Raw genomic sequence first — 21363 nt, 5'->3', positions numbered from 1 at the left:
GACTGGATAGCACATGATGAACTCAAAGTTTGGTGCACACTTGACAATATTAAACCAATCCCTCTACCAATAGTCTGAAGAAGGGTCCTGACCCGAACTGTCACCCATCCCTTTTTTTCCAGAGATGCCACCGGACCTGCTGAGTTACTCCAGCACTTTGTGTCTATCTTCAATACCAACAAGATCCCACAGAAATTACGTTTGTTTAGCTCACTGTAGAGATACAGCATGGAAATAGGCCATTCAGCCACCGAGTCCATGCCGACCATCGATCACCCATTCATGTGACCACCAGGGGGTGCCGCACGATGGCAACCTCGCCAATGGTCTGTCTGTCTTTTCGTCTTTTTGTTGTTATTTTTTGTGTGTTTTAAAAGTTTGTGTTAATGTTCTCTGGTTTGTTTTATGTGGGGTGGGGAGGGGTGGGGGAGGGGGGTCGAGGGAAACTTTTTTTTCAATCTCATAACTTGGCGGAGAAGCGATTGTTTTCCGGGTCGTATCTCCGGTCGCTCTGCGGCCTAACACCGTGGAGCTGGAGGCCTTGCTCGGGACTGACTTTGAGCCCCACCGCGGGGACGTGGACTTACCATCGGAGCCGATTCCTTGCCTGGGATCGACGCTCCAACCACGGCCTGCGGATTTCACCATCAAGGAGCTCGCAGTCTCGGGTAGAGACCGATGTCGGGAAGCACCAAACGTCGCAGAAGGCTTCGAAGGAAACTGAGATTCCTCCCCGATGCAGGAGCTTGATCGCCCCGACGCGAGGGTCCAAATGCCGCCGGCTCCGGGAGACAAGATCGTCCCATCAACGGAAGCCTCGAGGCCCTCGACCGCGGGAGAACGAAGAAGGGAAGAGATTGAACTTTTTTTCTCCTTCCATCACAGTGAGGAATGTGGAGGAGTCACTGTGGTGGATGTTTATGTTAAAATGTACTTTGTGTGTTTTGTTGCTTTTTATTGGTATGACTGTACGGCAAATGAAATTCCTCGAAATTGGCTAATAAAGTATGATTATGATTATGATGTACGATTTCAATATTATCCCACTTTCCCATCCAGTCCGTGTGTGAAGATTCCTAACCTACCTGATCTCCCGGTTGCTGAACACTTTAAGTCTCCTTCCCATTGCCACACAGAGCTTTCTGTCCTAGGTCTCCTCCATTATCAGAGTGAGGCTAAATGCAAATTGGAGGAACAGCATCTTATATTTCGCCTGGACAGCTTTCAGCCTAGTGGTATGAATATTGATTTCTCCAACTTCAGGTAGCCCCGGCATTCCCTCTCTCTCTATCCCTCACCCACCTAAGTCACACCAGCTTCTTGTTTTCACCCAACAAACAGCTAACAATGGCCTGTTTCCTTGATCATTGTTGCATATCTTTCATTCACTGTTCTTTATCTCTCTACATCACCGTCTATATCTCCCGTGGCTCTTAGTCTGAAGAAGGGTCTCGACTCGAAATGTCACCCCATTCCTTCTCTCCAGGGATGCTTCCTGGCCCGCTGAGTTGCTCCAGCTTTTTGTGTCTATCCGAGATTCTTCTCAAGGCAAGGTGATCTTTGTGGGATCTCGCTGTGGGTGGAATAGCCGCTGGTCTAGGCCACCCAACAATAGTGACAGCTGTTCCTGCTCCGAACAGCATTCCTATGTTTGTCCCATCTATTTTTATTTTGTTTCCCACCCTTGTCCTGTTCTCCAGCCAGGTTTCTGGCAAAGCTATCAAGTCCAGTGCTTCCTGCAAGATAATTGCTTCCAGCTTCTTGACTTGACTTCCCACACTCGGGCACTGTGACCATATATTTGCAGAACACTTTTCCCAAGTTTCACCACTGCCCACACTTCTGACATTCACTTCAGTACAGAGGGAGGCACGGTGGTGCTGCTTTAGAGTTGCTGCCTAACGAGCTCAGAACCAGGGGCCACAGTTTAAGAATAAGGAGTAAGCCATTTAGAACGGAGACGAGGAAACACTTTTTCTCACAGAGTGGTGAGTCTGTGGAATTCTCTGCCTCAGAGGGTGGTGGAGGCCGGTTCTCTGGATACTTTAAAGAGAGAGCTAGATAGGGCTCTTAAAGATAGCGGAGTCAGGGGATATGGGGAGAAGGCAGGAACGGGGTACTGATTGTGGATGATCAGCCATGATCACATTGAATTGCGGTGCTGGCTCGAAGGGCCGAATGACCTACTCCTGCGCCTATTGTCTATTGTCTAGCACCAGAGACCATGAGACCGGGTTCGATCACGACTACTGGTACAATTTAAGTGAGAAAGAACTGCAGATGCTGGATAAAATCCAAGGTAGACACAAAATGCTGGAGTAACTCAGTGGGTGAGGCAGCATCTTTGGAGAGAAGGAATGGGTGACATTTCGGGTCGACCCGAAACGTCACCCATTCCTTCTCTCCATAGATGCTGCCTCACCCACTGAGTTACTCCAGCATTTTGTCTCTACCTACTAGTTTAGTTTCGAGATACAAGGCGGAAACAGGCTCTTTGACCCACCGAGTTCACACCGATCAGCGTTCCATGCAAATTAACACTATCCTACGCACACTAGAGACAATTTATATTTATACCAAGCCAATCAACCTACAAACCTGTGCGTCTTTGGAGTGTGGATGGAAACCGAAGATCTCGGAGAAAACCCACGCAGGTCACGGGGAGAACGTGCAAACTCCGTACAGACAGCGCCCGTAGTCGGGATCGAACCTGGGTCTCTGGCGCTGTAATCGCTGTAAGGCAGCAACTCTACCGCTGCGCCACCGTGTCGGTAGTGCGAAGAGAAAGATACAGAATGCAGAATACAGTTCTCAGCCTTGTAGCGTAAGTTCCAGAGGTAAAGCTCAACATGTGCAATGACGCAGGTTGCAAAATTGCGACGGTACTCTAGTTTATGGAAGGACCGTTCAGAAGCAAAGCGGAAGAAGCTGTTCCTGAGTCTAATGCTACGCGCTTTCAAGCTTCTTTTAGTTTAGAGATACACCATGGAAACAGGCCCTTCAGCCCACCGAGTCCGCGCCGACCTGCTATCACCTCGTATACTAACACTATCCTGCACAAAATAGGGACAATTTACAACTTTTACAGAAGCCAATTAACGTACAAACCTGCAGGTTTTTGGAGTGTGGGAGGAAACCAGAGCTCCCGGAGAAAACCCACGCAGTCACAGGAAGAATGTACAAACTCCGTACAGACAGCATAGTCAGGACCAAACCCGGGTGTCTGGCGATGTGAGGCAGCAACTCTACCGCTGTACCATCATGCCGCCCTATACATGCTGCTCAACGGGAGCAGGGAGAAGAAGGAATGAGCGGGGTGGGACGTCTTTGATAATGTTGGCTGCTTTTTCAAGGCAGCTTGAAGTGTATATGGAGCAATGGTGGGGAGTCTGGTCTGTGTGATACAACCACAACTCTGCAATTTCTTGTGGTCTTGGGCAGGACTGTTCCTAAACCAGGATGTGAGGCAATCCAGAAGAATGTCTTGCTTCGGGAACAGGATTGCTATCTGAGCTGAACTAAAATGGCCACCTACCCTAAATGGTATTAGTTTCAGTGTACCGAAGTTCACTGAAATTCGAATGGGATTGGACAGGCTAGATGCAGGGAAAATATTCCCGATGTTGGGGGAGTCCAGAACCAGTGGGGGGTCACAGTTTTTAAGAATCAGGCCATTTAGGACTGAGATGAGGAAGAACTTTTCACCAGAGAGTTGTAAATCTGTGGAATTCTCTGCCACAGAAGGCAGTGGAGGCCAATTCACTGGATGTTTTCAAGAGAGAGCCCTAGATTTAGCTCTTCGGGCTAAAGGAATCAAGGGATATGGGGAGAAGGCAGGAACGGGGTACTGATTTTGTTATGATCATATTGAATGGCGTTGCTGGCTCCTGCACCTATTTTCTATGTGTCTATGAGATACTCCAGCACCTTGTGTGGCAACGGCCCCAGAAGAGTAGGACATGAAGACCAGTCTTCTTGCGGGTGGCATGCACAGCCTAAAGTTGTAGATCAAGGGTAGACATCCAGGCCAGAACAGCATCAGTTACTGGGTGGAAGGGCTTTGATGCTCCCAGGGAAAAGCCTCAGTGGGCAGTCATTTATGATGTGTGGGATGGTCTAGTCTGGATGTCCGCAGTCGCAAGCAGGGCTGTCTGTCACCCCCCCACTTATGTGAGTATAGGAGCAGGGAGGTTCTGCTGCAGTTGTACAGGGCCTTGGTGAGACCACACCTGGAGTATTGCGTACAGTTTTGGTCTCCTAATCTGAGGAAACATAGAAACATAGAAACATAGAAATTAGGTGCAGGAGTAGGCCATTCGGCCCTTCGAGCCATTCAATATGATCATGGCTGATCATCCAACTCAGTATCCCGTACCTGCCTTCTCTCCATACCCTCTGATCCCCTTAGCCACAAGGGCCACATCTAACTCCCTCTTAAATATAGCCAATGAACTGGCCTCGACTACCCTCTGTGGCAGGGAGTTCCAGAGATTCACCACTCTCTGTGTGAAAAAAGTTCTTCTCATCTCGGTTTTAAAGGATTTCCCCCTTATCCTTAAGCTGTGACCCCTTGTCCTGGACTTCCCCAACATCGGGAGCAATCTTCCTGCATCTAGCCTGTCCAACCCCTTAAGAATTTTGTAAGTTTCTATAAGATCCCCTCTCAATCTCCTAAATTCTAGAGAGTATAAACCAAGTCTATCCAGTCTTTCTTCATAAGACAGTCCTGACATCCCAGGAATCAGTCTGGTGAACCTTCTCTGCACTCCCTCTATGGCAATAATGTCCTTCCTCAGATTTGGAGACCAAAACTGTACGCAATACTCCAGGTGTGGTCTCACCAAGACCCTGTACAACTGCAGTAGAACCTCCCTGCTCCTATACTCAAATCCTTTTGCTATGAAAGCTAACATACCATTCGCTTTCTTCACTGCCTGCTGCACCTGCATGCCCACTTTCAATGACTGGTGTACCATGACACCCAGGTCTCGCTGCATCTCCCCTTTTCCTAGTCGGCCACCATTTAGATAATAGTCTGCTTTCCCGTTTTTGCCACCAAAATGGATAACCTCACATTTATCCACATTATACTGCATCTGCCAAACATTTGCCCACTCACCCAGCCTATCCAAGTCACCTTGCAGTCTCCTAGCATCCTCCTCACAGCTAACACTGCCCCCCAGCTTAGTGTCATCCGCAAACTTGGAGATATTGCCTTCAATTCCCTCATCCAGATCATTAATATATATTGTAAATAGCTGGGGTCCCAGCACTGAGCCTTGCGGTACCCCACTAGTCACTGCCTGCCATTGTGAAAAGGACCCGTTTACTCCTACACTTTGCTTCCTGTTTGCCAGCCAGTTCTCTATCCACATCAATACTGAACCCCCAATGCCGTGTGCTTTAAGTTTGTAAACTAATCTCTTATGTGGGACCTTGTCGAAAGCCTTCTGGAAGTCCAGATACACCACATCCACTGGTTCTCCCCTATCCACGCTACTAGTTACATCCTCGAAAAATTCTATAAGATTCGTCAGACATGATTTACCTTTTGTAAATCCATGCTGACTTTGTCCAATGATTTCACCACTTTCCAAATGTGCTGCTATCCCATCTTTAATAACTGACTCTAGCAGTTTCCCCACTACCGATGTTAGACTAATTGGTCTGTAATTCCCCGTTTTCTCTCTCCCTCCCTTCTTAAAAAGTGGGGTTACGTTTGCTACCCGCCAATCCTCAGGAACTACTCCAGAATCTAAAGAGTTTTGAAAGATTATTACTAATGCATCCACTATTTCTGGAGCTACTTCCTTAAGTACTCTGGGATGCAGCCTATCTGGCCCTGGGGATTTATCGGCCTTTAATCCATTTAATTTACCCAACACCACTTCCCGGCTAACCTGGATTTCACTCAATTCCTCCAACTCCTTTGACCCGCGGTCCCCTGCTATTTCCGGCAGATTATTTATGTCTTCCTTAGTGAAGACGGAACCAAATTAGTTATTCAATTGGTCCGCCATATCCTTGTTCCCCATGATCAACTCACCCGTTTCTGACTGCAAGGGACCTACATTTGTTTTAACTAATCTCTTTCTTTTCACATATCTATAAAAACTTTTGCAGTCAGTTTTTATGTTCCCTGCCAGTTTTCTTTCATAATCTAATTTTCCTTTCCTAATTAAGCCCTTTGTCCTCCTCTGCTGGTCTCTGAATTTCTCCCAGTCCTCCGGTATGCTGCTTTTTCTGGCTAATTTGTACGCATCATCCTTCGCTTTGATACTGTCCCTGATTTCCCTTGTTATCCACGGATGCACTACCTTCCCTGATTTATTCTTTTGCCAAACTGGGATGAACAATTTTTGTAGTTCATCCATGCAGTCTTTAAATGTCTTCCATTGCAAATCCACCGTCAACCCTTTTAGAATTAATTGCCAGTCAATCTTGGCCAATTCACGTCTCATACCTCAAAGTTACCTTTCTTTAAGTTCAGAACCATTGTTTCTGAATTAACAATGTCACTCTCCATCCTAATGAAGAACTCAACCATATTATGGTCACTCTTGCCCAAGGGGGCACGTACAACAAGACTGCTAACTAACCCTTCCTCATTACTCAATACCCAGTCTAAAATAGCCTGCTCTCTCGTTGGTTCCTCTACATGTTGATTTAGATAACTATCCCGCATACATTCCAAAAAATCCTCTTCCTCAGCACCCCTGCCAATTTGATTCACCCAATCTATATGTAGATTGAAGTCACCCATTATAACGGTTTTGCCTTTGTCGCACGCATTTCTAATTTCCTGTTTGATACCATCTCCAACTTCACTACTACTGTTAGGTGGCCTGTACACAACACCCACCAGCGTTTTCTGCCCCTTAGTGTTTCGCAGCTCTACCCATACCGATTCCACATCCTGCAAACTAATGTCCTTCCTTTCCATTGCGTTAATCTCCTCTCTAATCAGCAACGCTACCCCACTCAGCAACGCTACCCCACTCAGCAACGCTACCCCACAATAGACATAGAGGGAGTACAGAGAAGGTTCACCAGACTGATTCCTGGGATGTCAGGACTTTCATATGAAGAAAGATTGGATAGACTCGGCTTGTACTCGTTAGAATTTAGAAGATTGAGCGGGGATCTTATAGAAACGTATAAAATTCTTAAGGGATTGGACAGGCTAGATGCAGGAAGATTGTTCCCGATGTTGGGGAAGTCCAGAACAAGGGGTCACAGTTTAAGGATAATGGGGAAGTCTTTTAGGACCGAGATGGAGAATTTTTTTTTCACACAAAGAGTGGTGACTCTGGAATTCTCTGCCACAGAAAGTAGTTGAGGCCAGTTCATTGGCTATATTTAAGAGGGAGTTAGATGTGGCCCTTGTGGCTAAAGGGATCAGGGGGTATGGAGAGAAGGCAGGTATAGGATACTGAGTTGGATGATCAGCCATGATCACATTGAATGGCGGTGCAGGCTCGAAGGGGCGAATGGCCTACTCCTGCACCTATTTTCTATGTTTCTATGCAGGTGATGGGCTGTTCTTGCATGGAGGGTGCGGATTCTATTCAGGGTTATCCATTGCTTGCGATGGAGGTCAAATCCCGGTGGTTTCACTGTGGGGTCAGTGATGACCTCTCCGTTGTTGGTGTTGGCATCACTCCAGGCTCTGCGCCACTCAGTCTTGGAGTCAAAGTCTTCCAGCGATTTAACGGGAGACCAGTGAGGACTAAAGAAGGAAGGGAACCCGCTCAGCCCTTTGATCCCTCCTGATTAATCCTTAGATAAACTTGGCAACAATGTTGATGAACATAATAACAAAATTGGCTTTGCTCGTGACAGTGAAGGATGATCAGATTTCTAAACTGGGTCACTGGGTACTGTGCAAATAATTTATCTTTAAATCTTGGCTGAATAAGGTGCGGTGAACTTGTTGGCTATCTGCTCGGGCTAATTAGCCTGTGAAATAAATAAGCAATTACTCATCTAAGTTTCATCTCTATCAGGTCAAACTATCTCAGGCAGTTGCACGTAAACTGTCATATGAGGAAAGATTGAAAAGACTAGGCTTGTATTCACTGGAGTTTAGAAGGATGAGGGGGAATCTTATGGAAACATGTAAAATTATAAAATGACTGGACAAGCTAGATGCAGGAAAAATGTTCCCAATGTTGGGCGAGTCCAGAACCAGGGGCCACAGTCTTAGAATAAAGGGGAGGCCATTTAAGACTGAGGTGAGAAAAAACGTTTTCACCCAGAGAGTTGTGAATTTGTGGAATTCCCTGCCACAGAGGGCAGTGGAGGCCAAATCACTGGATGGATTTAAGAGAGAGTTAGATAGAGCTCTAGGGGCTAGTGGAATCAAGGGATATGGGGAGAAGGCAGGCACGGGTTATTGATTGGGGATGATCAGCCATGATCACAATGAATGGCGGTGCTGGCTCGAAGGGCCGAATGGCCTACTCCTGCACCTATTTTCTATGTTTCTATGTAACTGCCTGATCTTTACTGAGGCAGAGATGAGAGAACGGTTTTGTCATTGGTGTAACGTTCCTTCTCTGCCAGTGTCTCGAAAATTAGGGGGGCACGGGGGGGCACGGGGGCGCAGCGGTAGAGTTGCTGCCTCACAGCGCCAGAGACCCAGGTTCGATCCTGACTACGGGTGCTGTCTGTATGCAGTTTATACGTTCTCCCCATGACTGCGTGGGTTTTCTCCAGGTGCTCCGGTTGCCTCCCACACTCCAAAGACATGCAGGTTTGAAGGTTAATTGGCTTGGGATAAAAATGTAAACTTGTCCCTAGTGTGTGTAAGGCAGTGTTAATGTGCGGGGATCGTTGGTCAGTGTGGACTCGGTAGGCCGAAGGGCCTGTTCCCGTGCTGTATCTCTAAACTAAACTAAATTAAATAGGTGCTGAGTCTTGGGGTTCTGTTTTGGGGGAGATCCACTGGGCTTATATTCACTGGAATTTAGAATGACGAGAGGGAATCTTATAGAAATATGTAAAAGATTTAAGGGATTGGACAGGCTAGATGCAGGAAAAATATGTTGGGGGAGTCCAGAACCAGGGGTCGCAGTTTAAGAATAAGGGGTAGGCCATTTAGGACTGAGATGAGGAAAAACATTTTCACCCAGAGAGTTGTAAATCTGTGGAATCCTCTGCTACAGAAGGCAGTGGAAACAATTCATTGGATGTATTCAAAAGAGAGATAGCTCTTAGGGCTAACGGAATCAAGGAATATGGGGAGAAAACAGGAACGGGGTAATGATTTTGTATGATCAGCCATGATCATATTGAATGATGTTGCTGCCTCGAATGGCCGAATGGCCTACTCCTGCACCTATTTTCTATGTTTCTATGTTTTTAATATTCTACCCAGACGGAGTGCCACTTTCATATCAGTCCAACTGTTGTCTCTGGCGAACGGCAACAGTGCCGTCTCAAAGTCTTTGCAGATAGTTGTCCCAAGGGTCTTTTCTGGAATGTTATTTGGAAAACAGTAAAATGCAAACCTAATGACTAGCTACTAATTACACTGTGTATGAAAGAACTGCAGACGCTTGTTTATACCGAAAATAGGCACAAAGTACTGGCCAGGCAGCGTCTCTGGTGAAATGTGGTTGGGTGACGTTTCGGTTCGGGACCCTTCTTCAGAAGCTTTTCACTGTACCTTGGTACACGTGACAATAAACTAAACTAAAGTAGCTGCCTCAAATACTTCCTCTGGCAGCTCGTTCCATATATCCACCACCCTTTGTGTGAAAAGGTTACCCCTCAGGTTCCTATTAAATCTTTCCCGCCTCACCTTGAAGTTATGTCCTCTGGTTCTCGATTCCCCTACTCTGGGCAAGAGACTCCGTGCGCTGCCCGATTTATTGCTCTCATATACACCTCTATGAGATCATCCCTCGTCCTCTCGCACTTTAGGGAATAGAGTCCCAGCCTGCTCAATCTCCCCTATAGCTCAGGCTCTCGTGTCCTGGCAACATCCGCTTAAATCTAGGTGAGGTTTCGGGTCAGGGCCTTTCTTCGGTTTGAATTACAGAGTGCAGAGTATAGTTCTCAGCATTGTAGCGCATCAGTTCTGTAGATTGCACCACTCATCTCAGCTTCTAGGAAGGAACTGCAGATGCTGGTTTAAACCAAAGATAGACACAAAATGCTGGAGTAACTCAGCGGGACAGGCAGCATCTCTGGAGGGAAGGAATGGGAGACGTTTCGGGTCGAGACCCTTCTCCAGACTAAAAGTTAGGGGAAAGGGAAAGGAGAGATATAGACGATGATGTAGAGAGATAAAGAACAATGAATGAAAGATATGCAAAAAATTAACGGTGATAAAGGAAATGGGCCATTGTTAGCTGTTGGGTGAAAATGAGAAGCTGGTGCGACTGGGGTGGGAGAGGAATGGAGAAATGGTTATGGGCCTGTCCCACTTAGGCTACTTTTAGGCGACTGCCGGCGAATGTCATAGTCGTAGCAGGTCGCCGAAAAACCGTCGACTGAACCCCCCCTTCGACATAAAATTTAAAATAGAATCATACTTTAACAACAACAAAAAATGAAGTCAGCACCGGCAACAACCTACGTCATCCTGGCGACAAGGAGAAGTCAAGCTACACTCATTGGCGCAAACCGACTGTCGCTGAAAAGCTTTGAACATTTCAAAATCCAGCGGCGACCAGAAAGACGCTACTCACGACCATACAGGCGACACCCCGGCAGCGGAGAGAATTTAACTGCATGGTGACAGCTGATCAGCCAACAACTGCCCCTAACCTTCATAGAAACATAGAAATTAGGTGCAGGAGTAGGCCATTCGGCCCTTCGAGCCTGCACCGCCATTCAATATGATCATGGCTGATCATCCAACTCAGTATCCCGTACCTGCCTTCTCTCCATACCCTCTGATCCCCTTAGCCACAAGGGCCACATCTAACCCTCTTAAATATAGCCAATGAACTGGCCTCGACTACCCCCTGTGGCAGAGAGTTCCAGAGATTCACCACTCTCTGTGTGAAAAAAGTTATTCTCATCTCGGTTTTAAAGGATTTCCCCCTTATCCTTAAGCTGTGACCCCTTGTCCTGGACTTCCCCAACATCGGGAGCAATCTTCCTGCATCTAGCCTGTCCAACCCCTTAAGAATTTTATAAGTTTCTATAAGATCCCCTCTCAATCTCCTAAATTCTAGAGAGTATAAACCAAGTCTATCCAGTCTTTCTTCATAAGACAGTCCTGACATCCCAGGAATCAGTCTGGTGAACCTTCTCTGCACTCCCTCTAGGGCAATAATGTCCTTCCTCAGATTTGGAGACCAAAACTGTACGCAATACTCCAGGTGTGGTCTCACCAAGACCCTGTACAACTGCAGTAGAACCTCCCTGCTCCTATACTCAAATCCTTTTGCTATGAAAGCTAAAATACCATTCGCTTTCTTCGCTGCCTGCTGCACCTGCATGCCTACTTTCAATGACTGGTGTACCATGACACCCAGGTCTCGATGCATCTCCCCTTTTCCTAGTCGGCCACCATTTAGATAATAGTCTGCTTTCCTGTTTTTGCCACCAAAATGGATAACCTCACATTTATCCACATTATACTGCATCTGCCAAACATTTGCCCACTCACCCAGCCTATCCAAGTCACCTTGCAGTCTCCTAGCATCCTCCTCACAGCTAACACTGCCCCCCAGCTTAGTGTCATCCGCAAACTTGGAGATATTGCCTTCAATTCCATTCCTTTAATGAGAAACCACAACTCAGCCAAACACAACACTGCAAGTCACTTCACGCTTCCTCCAATGCTACTGCCCACAAGCATCTGCGTAGGTAGCACTGGGAGAGGTTTAATGAGATTATTATTGCTCCTCCGTGCTTTGTTTGGAGAACAGCAGCCTCCCAGAGCAATGGTTAGCTTGCCAGGCACCATTCCTCAGCCGTATATATAATGTTGGGCAAGAGCTATAAGGAGAGTTTACAAGAATGATCCCAGGAATGAGTGGGTTCGCATACAGCATGCTGAGCGTTTGACTGCACTGGGCCTCTACTCGCTGGAGTTTAGAAGGTTGAGGGGGGACCTCATTGAAGCTTACAGAACAATGAATGGCATAGATAGAGTGGATGTGGAGAGGATGTTTTCACTGGTGGGAGAGTCCAGGACCAGAGTTCATGGCCTCAGAATTAAAGGGCGCTCTTTTAGAAAGGAGGTGACCTCTTTAGTCAGAGGGTGGTGAATCTGTGGAACTCATTGCCACAGAGGGCTGTTGAGGTCAAGTCAGTGGATATTTTTAGGGCAGAGATAGACAAATTCTTGATTAGAACGGGTGCCAGAGGTTACGGGGAGAAGGCAGGAAAATGGGATTAGAAGGCACAGATCAGCCGTGATTGAATGGCGGAGTGGACCCTGTGGGCCGAATGGCCGAAATTCTACACTTATAACTGGTGAGAGGATGGACAACCTCGGATTGTTTTCTCAGGAACATCAGAGGCTGAGGGGAGACCTGATAGAATGAGGGATATACCGCAAAATGATGAGAGGTATAGATAGGGTAGACAGTCGCAACCTTTAAGTCAAAGACTAGAGAGCACAACACGTACAATATTATCCGATTTCACTGACTAGCACACAAACAAAACCTTTTCACTGTATGTCAGTAAATGTCACAGTAGGAAACCAGTGCCAATACTAAAGGGCCTGTCCCACTTACGCGGGCGACCTTTACAGGCGACTGCCGGCACACATCATAGGTCGCCGAAATCTTCAACAAGTTGAAAATTCAGCGGCGACCAGACAGACGCTACGACTCTTAGGAGACACCTCACGACCATAGGCTATATGGTCGTGAGAGGTCTCCTATGGTTATGAGAGGTCACTCGCAACATGTCGCCAGGGTTCGCCTCTATGGTCGTGAGATGTCTCCAAAGAGTCGTAGCGTCTTTCTGGTCGCCGCCGAATTTTCAACATGTTGAAAATTTCGGCGACCTATGACGGGTGCCGGTAGTCGCCTGTAAAGGTCGCGTAAGTGGGACAGGCCCTTAATACTGTAGCTTTAAGAAAATTCAGGTCGGCAGAAAGTTCCACCTGCCACCATGTAATCCCGTGCTACCTGCTCCATGGTCGGGTAGTCAACGACTAAACCGTCTCACCCACCTGGTTTGCCAGGTGAGGAGGGGACTGTGGACCCACAGCAGGACCAAAAACAAGACCTGACAAAGGGCGGGGATGAGCTCCTAGCGGGCCGACAGCCATCCACACTTCAGTAGATGTTGCGTTGTTTAAGAAGGAACTGCAGATGCTGGATAAATCGAAGGAAGACATAAACGCTGGAGAAACTCAGCGGGTGAGGCAGCATCTATGGAGCAAAGGAATAGGTGACGTTTCGGGTCTCGACCCGAAAAGTCACCTATTCTATCGCTCCACAGATGCTGTCTCACCTGCTGATTTTCCCCAACATTTTTGTCTACCTTCAGTAGAGTACTGTGTACTGTTTTGGTCTCCTAATTTGAGGAAGGACATCCTTGTGATTGAAGCAGTGCAGCGTAGGTTCACGAGATTCATGACGGATGCAGTATAATATAGATAAATGTGAGGTTATCCACTTTGGCAGCAAAAACAAGGGGGCAGATTATTATCTCAATGGGGTTAAGTTAGGTAAGGGGGAGGTACAGCGAGACCTGGGTGTCCTTGTACACCAGTCACTGAAAGTTGGCGTGCAGGTACAGCAGGCAGTGAAGAAAGCTAATGGAATGTTGGCCTTTAATAACAAGAGAATTTCAGTATAGCAGTAAAGAGGTTCTTCTGCAGTTGTATAGGGCTCTGGTAAGACCACATCTGGAGTATTGTGTACAGTTTTGGTCTCCTAATTTGAGGAAGGACATTCTTGTGATTGAGGTAGTAGGTTCACGAGATTGATCCCTGGGATGGCGGGACTGTCATATGAGGAAAGATTGAAAAGACTAGGCTTGTATTCACTGGAGTTTAGAAGGATGAGGGGGTATCTTATAGAAACATACAAAATTATAAAAGGACTGGACAAGCTAGATGCAGGAAAAATGTTCCCAATGTTGGGCATGTCCAGAACCAGGGGCCACAGTCTTAGAATAAAAGGGGAGGCCATTTAAGACTGAGGTGAAAACAAACATTTTCACCCAGAGAGTTGTGAATTTGTGGAATTCCCTGCCACAGAGGGCAGTGGAGGCCAAGTCACTGGACGGATTTAAGAGAGAGTTAGATAGAGCTCTAGGGGCTAGTGGAATCAAGGGATATGGGGAGAAGGCAGGCAAGGGTTATTGATTGGGGACGATCAGCCATGATCACAATGAATGGCGGTGCTGGCTCGAAGGGCTGAAGGGCCTCCTCCTTTACCTATTGTCTATGTTTCTATGTTTTTATGTGCAGGCATAGGTGATCAGTTTAACTTGACGTCGTGTTCGGCACGGGCATTGCGGGCCGAAGGGCCTGTTCCTGTGCTGTACTGTTCTCAGTTCTATTAGTGTCGGGTGAATTGGAATCCAATGATAAGCTTTGTTTTGCGTGTTATTGGGGTGAGAGAGCCGGGCAGGTGTCCCGCGCCTGTGCCATCACTCCACGTCAGCCAGCCACGGTCAAACGCCCCTCTCTCGCGCTGACCCGGCAACATCTGGGCAGGATGGAACTGCAGATGCTGGTTGACACCGAAGATAGACACCAAATGCTGGAGTAACTCAGCGAGACAGGCAGCATCTCTGGAGAGAAGGAATGGGTGGCGTTTCGGGTCGAGACCCTTCCTCAGACTGAGAGTCAGGGGAGGAGGGAGACATGGAGATAAGGAAGGGCAAAGTGTGAAAATGAGACATCAAAAGAGGTGAAGTCCAAGTAACAGATTGCTGTTAGCTAGGAGAAGCTGATAGCAAAACAAACAGAGATAAAATGTAATCAGGGGGATATTCACACTGGTCGGAGAAATGGGAAGGGGGAGGTTCGGAGAGAGAGAGAAAGCAAGGGCTATTTGAAGTTGGAGAAGTCAATGTTCATACCACTGGGGTGTGAGCTGCCCAAGCGAAATATAAGGTGCTGTTCCTCCAATTTGCGCTGGGCCTCACTCTGACAATGGAGGAGGCCCAGGACAGAAAGGTCAGTGTGGGAATGGGAAGGGGAGTTAAAGTGTTGAGCAACCGGGAGACCATGTAGGTATGGGCGGACCGAGCGGAGGTGTTCAGCGAAACGATCGCCGAGCCTGCGCTTGTTTTCGCCGATATTTAGGATATCTCATCTTCCAGCCCACTGCTCACTCCCCCATCAGGAAACATGTTGGGAAACATTAGCCCGAGCGTCAAGCATAGCAAGAAGGCTCCACCCTCCTTACATTCGACTCACAATCCATGTCACTGATCACAGTGCAGCCATGGAGAAATGTGGAATTCTCTGCCTCAGAGGGCGGTGGAGGCCGGTTCTCTGGATGCTTTCAAGAGAGAGCTAGATAGGGCTCTTAAAGATAGCGGAGTCAGGGGATATGGGGAGAAAGCAGGAACGGGGTACTGATTGGGGATGATCAGCCATGATCACATTGAATGGCGGTGCTGGCTCGAAGGGCCGAATGGCCTACTCCTGCACCTATTGTTTATTGTCTATTATCAGGGCTTTGCTCTCATACATCGTGGAAACAGGCCCTTCAGCCCAACTTGCTCATGACAAACGAGATGCCCCATCTACTCTAGTCCCACCCGCCCACATCTGGCATTAAGTCATAGAGCCATACAACGTGGAAACAGGCCCTTCGGCCCAACTTTCCCATGCCAACCAGGATGCCCCATCTCAGCGGCACAGTGGTGTAACGGTAGAGTTGCTGCCTCACAGCGCCAGAGACCCAAGTTCGATCCTGACTACAGGTGCTGTCTGTAGGGGGGTCTGTACGCTCTCCCTGTGATCACGTGGGATTTCTATGGGTGCTCCGGTTTCCTCCCACAGTCGAAAGGCGTACAGGCTTGTAGGTCAATTGGCTTGGTAAAAATTGTAAAATGTCTCTAGTCTGTGTGGGACAGTTAATGTACGGCGCTGACTTAGTGGGCTGAAGGGCCTGTTTCTGCTCTGTAAATGAACTAAACTACTCTAGTCCCATCTACCCACATTTGACAGATAGTCATACAGCTTGGAAACTGGCCCTTCGGCCCAACTTCCCCATGCCGATCAACATGCCCGACTACACGAGTCCCACCTGCCTGCCTTTTGCCCATATCCCGCTCAATCTGACCTATCCATGTACCCGTGTAAGAAAGCAAGAGTGGTCTCGACCCGAAACGTCGCCCATTCCTTTTCTCCAGAGATGCTGCCTCACCCGCTGAGTTACTCCAGCATTTTGTGTCTACCTATCCATGCACCTGTCCAAGTGTCTCTTAAAGGGCCTGTCCCACTTTCACGGCTTAATTCAAAACCTCTGCCGAGTTTAAAGGACCTAAAAAAAAAATCAAGGGCGTGGTAATCTACGAACTCCTACGACCTTCCACGACTATGTTCACGAACTCCTACGAGTATGTCCATGAATTCCCACGACTATTTTGATGCCCTCCTTACGAGTAAAAAGTTGCATTTTCTTTCATCCCGACCATTTTTTTACTCGTGGACATTTTTTATCGGGCTGGAAAAAACGTGGGAAAAAAATGATGCCACGAGTACCTACAGCTGGCATAACGAGCCGCTACGATCTATCTACGACCTCCTACGGACTCATTACGAACATTCTGCGAGTTTGAATCAGGGGGAAAACTCGGGAGAATTTGTGAATAACTCGTGAAAGTGGGACAGGCCCTTAAATGTTCCGATAGTACTTGCCTCAACTACCTCCTCCGGCAACTCGCTTCATACACCCACCACAAAAAGGTTACCCCTCACGTTCCTATTAAATCTTTCCCCTCCCTTGCCACGTTTGGCCCATATCCCTCGAAACCTTTCCTATCCATGTACCTGTCCAAATATCTTTTAAATGCTGTTGTAGTACCAGCCTCAACTTCTTCCTCTGGCAGCTTGTGTATCCATACAAGCAGCACCTGTAACCTGAGACAGTTTACTATGTTCATTTGACCTACAGGTCTAGACGATGTGGTGGGATGATGGTTGATGTTTCGGATCGCGACACTTCCTGAAGGTTTCAACGGGTTCATGTGCCCTACCGGAAGTAGATTCAGATAATACCTCAGGCAGATCAAATCAGAACATTTATTAGACAATAGACAATAGGTGCAGGAGTAGGCCATTCGGCCCTTCGAGCCAGCACCGCCATTCAATATGATCATGGCTGATCATCCACAATCAGTACCCCGTTCCTGTTATGGTCAAGTGTGCCGAGGTGCAGTGAAAAAGCTTTGTTTTGCATGCTATCCAATCAAATCAGACAGATGCAACGTCCAAACAAGGAACTGCAGGTGCACGTTTACAAAAATAAAAGTCATAAAGTGCTGGAGTAACTCAGCAGGTCAGGCAGCATCTGTGGAGAACATGGATAGGTGACGTTTCACAGAGTTCTGGAGTAACTCAGCGGGTCAGGCAGCATCTGTGGAGAACATGGATAGGTGACGTTTCAGGTCGGGACCTTTCTTCAGATGGATTGTAGAGGGGGGAGGGAATACTGGAAGAGTGGAGGGGCAGGGCAATGTCTGGCAGGTGGATACAGGTGAGGGGGGGTTTTGACACAGTCTTTGTCCAATCATCTGCTTATCAGCAGCTTCCCTCACCTGTATCCACCTATAACCAGCCAGGCTTTGTCCTAAGAAAGACACAAAAAGCTGGAGTAACTCAGTGGGACAGGCAGCATCTCTGGAGAGAAGGAATGGGTGACGTTACCTTCTCAACCCGAAACGTCACCCATTCCTTCTCTCCAGAGATGTTGCCTGTCCCGCTGAGTTACTCCAGCTTTTTGTGTCTATCTTAGGTAGAGCAAAGGGGACGATACAGAATGCAGACTATAGTTCTCAGGACGTCCCAAGCCTGTGGCACGGTTCCACATCGGCCACCCACAGTCAAACCCCTCTCTTGCACTGATCCAGTACATTCCATGAGCAAAGAGGGATTATCCCATCTTCCAGCCAACTTTGTTCACATTCCCAAAGATAGGCACAAAATGCTGGAGTAGCTCAGCGGGACAGGCAGCATTTCTGGAGAGAAGGAATAGGTGACGTTTCGGGTCAAGACCCTTCTTCACACCTGAACAGTCTCGACCCGAAAGGTCACCCATTCCTTCTCTCCAAAGATGCTGCCCGTCCCGCTGAGTTACTCCAGCATTTTGTGTCAACCTTCGGTTTAAACCGGCATCTGCAGTTCCTTCCTACACATACGTTCACTTCACGTTGGGGAAACTCCTGCCGTTGTTGAATCTCACCCACAACACAAAATGCTGGAGGAACTCAGCGGGTCGGGCAGCATCTGAGGAGGGACATGGACAGAAGGGGAGTAACGACCCATCCCGTCTCTCCAGAGATGCTGCCTGATCCGCTGAGTTACTCCAGCTCTTGGAGTCTATCTTCAGATGGAACCAGCATCTGCAGTTCCTTGCTGCACAGACATCCTTTCAGGACATGCAAACCCAACACCTGGTGTTCACTGAGTACATCCTCTTTCCAGTGACCACTACCGTTTTACAGAGAAGGCGCTCACCTCCACCACTCACCTCACCAGCTGTGTGACTTCTATTTCTCACACTAACTCACAGCATCCTCTCTATAAAGAATGTAAAGCCAACAAAGTCCAATCAAGGATTGGATTGTCCTATCTATGTACAGACTTTGCTGGCTTTACCTTGCACTAAACGTTATTCCCTTATCATATTTCGCTTGGGCAGCTTACAGCCCAGTGGTATGACTTTTAAGAGTAAGGGGTAAGCCATTTAGAACGGAGACGAGGAACCACTTTTTCTCACAGAAAGTGGTGAGTCTGTGGAATTCTCTGCCTCAGAGGGCGGTGGAGGCAGGTTCTCTGGATACTTTCAAGAGAGAGCTAGATAGGGCTCTTAAAGATAGCGGAGTCAGGGGATATGGGGAGAAGGCAGGAACGGGGTACTGATTGGGGATGATCAGCCATGATCACATTGAATGGTGGTGCTGGCTCGAAGGGCCAAATGGCCTACTCCTGCACCTATTGTCTGTTGTCTATTGAATATTGATTTCTCTCACTTCAGGTAGCCCCGGCAATCCCTCTCTCTCTCTCTCTCTCTCTCTCTCTCTCTCTCTCTCTCTCTCTCTCTCTCTCTCTCTCTCTCTCTATACCTCCCCCTCCCAAGTTGCACTAGCTGCTTGTTTTCACCCAACAAACAGCTAACAATGGCCTGTTTCTTTTATCATTGTTATATTTTTGCATATCTTTTATACATTGTTCTTTATCCCTCCACATCATCGTCTATATCTCTCGTTTCCCTTATCCCTAACCAGTCTGATGAAGGGTCTCGACCCGAAACGTCACCTATTCCTTCCCTCCAGAGATGCTGTGTGTCCCGCTGAGTTACTCCAGCTTTTTGTGTCTATCTTCGGTTTAAACCAGCATCTGCAGTTCCTTCCTACACATATTCCCTTATCGTGTATCTAAACCCTGTAAATATCTCAATTGTAATCATGTACAGTCTTTTCCCTGACTGGTTAGCACGCAACAACAGCTTTTCACTGTACCTCGGTACACATGACAATAAACTAAACAGGAACTGAATCACAGAGTGCTGGAGTAACTCAGTGGGTTGGGCAGCATCTGTGGAGAACATGGATGGGTGACGTTTCAGGTCGGGACCTTCTGCAGTCTGATGAGGTCTCCTGACCCGAAACGTCACCTACTCATGTTCTCCAGAGATCCTGCCTGATCCGCTGAGTTACACCAGCACTTTGTGTCTTTTTTTGTAAATTGCCATCTGCAGTTGCCCCCTGTCCCTACAAGGAATTCATGGCAGGAAAAGTCCCAATGTTCGTGATAAATGTGTGGTCACTTGTAAAAATTCCCTGGTGCTGGTATTAAATTAGTTTCTCCGTGGCTACGTCAAAGAGAAGTTGATATTAAACAGATGCTGAATATCCACTGGACTTTTAAATCTATTTCAGATTTCCAGCTTCTGCTATTTAAAGGACAATAGACAATAGTTGCAGGAGTAGGCCATTCGGCCCTTCGAGCCAGCACCGCCATTCAATGTGATCATGGCTGATCATCCACAATCAGTACCCCGTTCCTGCCTTCTCCCCATATCCCCTGACTCCACTATCTTTAAGAGCCCTATCTAGCTCCCTCTTGAAAGCATCCAGAGAACCTGCCCCCACCGCCCTCTGAGGCAGAGAATTCCACAGACTCGCAACTCTCTGTGTGAAAAAAGTGTTTCCTCATCTCGGTTCAAAATGGCTTACCCCTTATTCTTAAACTGTGGCCCCTGGTTCTGGACTCCCCCAACATCAGGAACATGTTTCCTGCCCCTAGCATGTCCAAACCCTTAATAGAAACATAGAAAATAGGTGCAGGAGGAGGCCATTCGACCCTTCAATCCAGCACCGCCATTAATTGTGATCATGGCTGATCGTCCCCAATCAATATCCCGTGCCTGCCTTCTCCCCATATCCCTTGATTCCACTAGCCCCTAGAGCTCTATCTAACTCTCTCTTAAATCCATCCAGTGATTTGGCCTCCACTGCCCTCTGTGGCAGGGAATTCCACAAATTCTCAATTCTCTGGGTAAAAAAGTTTTTGCTCACCTCAGTCTTAAATGGCCTCCCCTTTATTCTAAGACTGTGGGGAACATTTTTCCTTATCTTATATGTTTCAATAAGATAAGATGTGAATAAGATTGCCAATAAGACAATCTTAATGTCAATAAGATTGCTTCTTGTAGAAACAAGGAACTGCAGATGCTGGTTTAGCACACAAAAAAGGCACAAAGTGCTGGAGCAACCCAGCAAGGTCAGGCAACATCTCTGGAGAACATGTATAGGCACAAAGTGCTGGAGTAACTCAGCAAGTCCCGGCAGCATCTCAGGAAAACATGGATAGATGACATTTCCCTTCTAAAGAACTCCAGCATTTTGTGTCTTTTTCTGCTTTTTCTCTTTGTTTGCCTTTTGGTGAATACAACCCCCCCCCCCCCCCCCCCTGCGAATCATTCTCTGTCTAAAACAATCAAAAGCCAGTTCCAGTGAAATTAAAAAGACTTACATGGATTTCTCTGTTGTTCCGTCTTAGGCGGGTGCAGAATGAGTTCAGCCGCGGAGAAATACGATGTCGACTGACAACACAGGTGAAGACATACACATGCAGCCGTGCCAACAGACCAAGGGGAGGTTTGAAAGGTAAACAGCTCGAACAGAACTCCCAGGGTGGGACAGCATGTCTGTGTGTATGGAAGCTTCTAATGACTGCTGTTCAAGAGTCAGGAT

General features: G+C 47.4%; 2 protein-coding genes across 2 annotated transcripts in view; one reads left to right on the top strand and one right to left on the bottom strand.

The window, feature by feature from the left end:
• Positions 1-165, top strand: part of dglucy (D-glutamate cyclase) — a 61288-nt gene extending 61123 nt beyond the window's left edge. The window contains exon 12 of the mRNA XM_033027539.1: positions 123-165. Within this exon, the coding sequence (XP_032883430.1) occupies positions 123-143 (21 nt within the window). The 3' untranslated portion in view covers positions 144-165. The remainder of the gene's footprint in view (positions 1-122) is intronic.
• The window catches only part of LOC116977176 (ovarian cancer G-protein coupled receptor 1-like), a 25201-nt gene extending 3838 nt beyond the window's left edge, over positions 1-21363 (bottom strand). The window contains exon 1 of the mRNA XM_033027541.1: positions 21143-21363. The gene's annotated coding sequence lies outside the window, so the exon portion shown is untranslated. The remainder of the gene's footprint in view (positions 1-21142) is intronic.

The sequence above is a fragment of the Amblyraja radiata genome, chromosome 9 (assembly GCF_010909765.2).
Source record: "Amblyraja radiata isolate CabotCenter1 chromosome 9, sAmbRad1.1.pri, whole genome shotgun sequence".
NCBI lineage: Eukaryota > Metazoa > Chordata > Chondrichthyes > Rajiformes > Rajidae > Amblyraja > Amblyraja radiata.
This window is presented reverse-complemented; position numbering and strand designations above follow the sequence as displayed.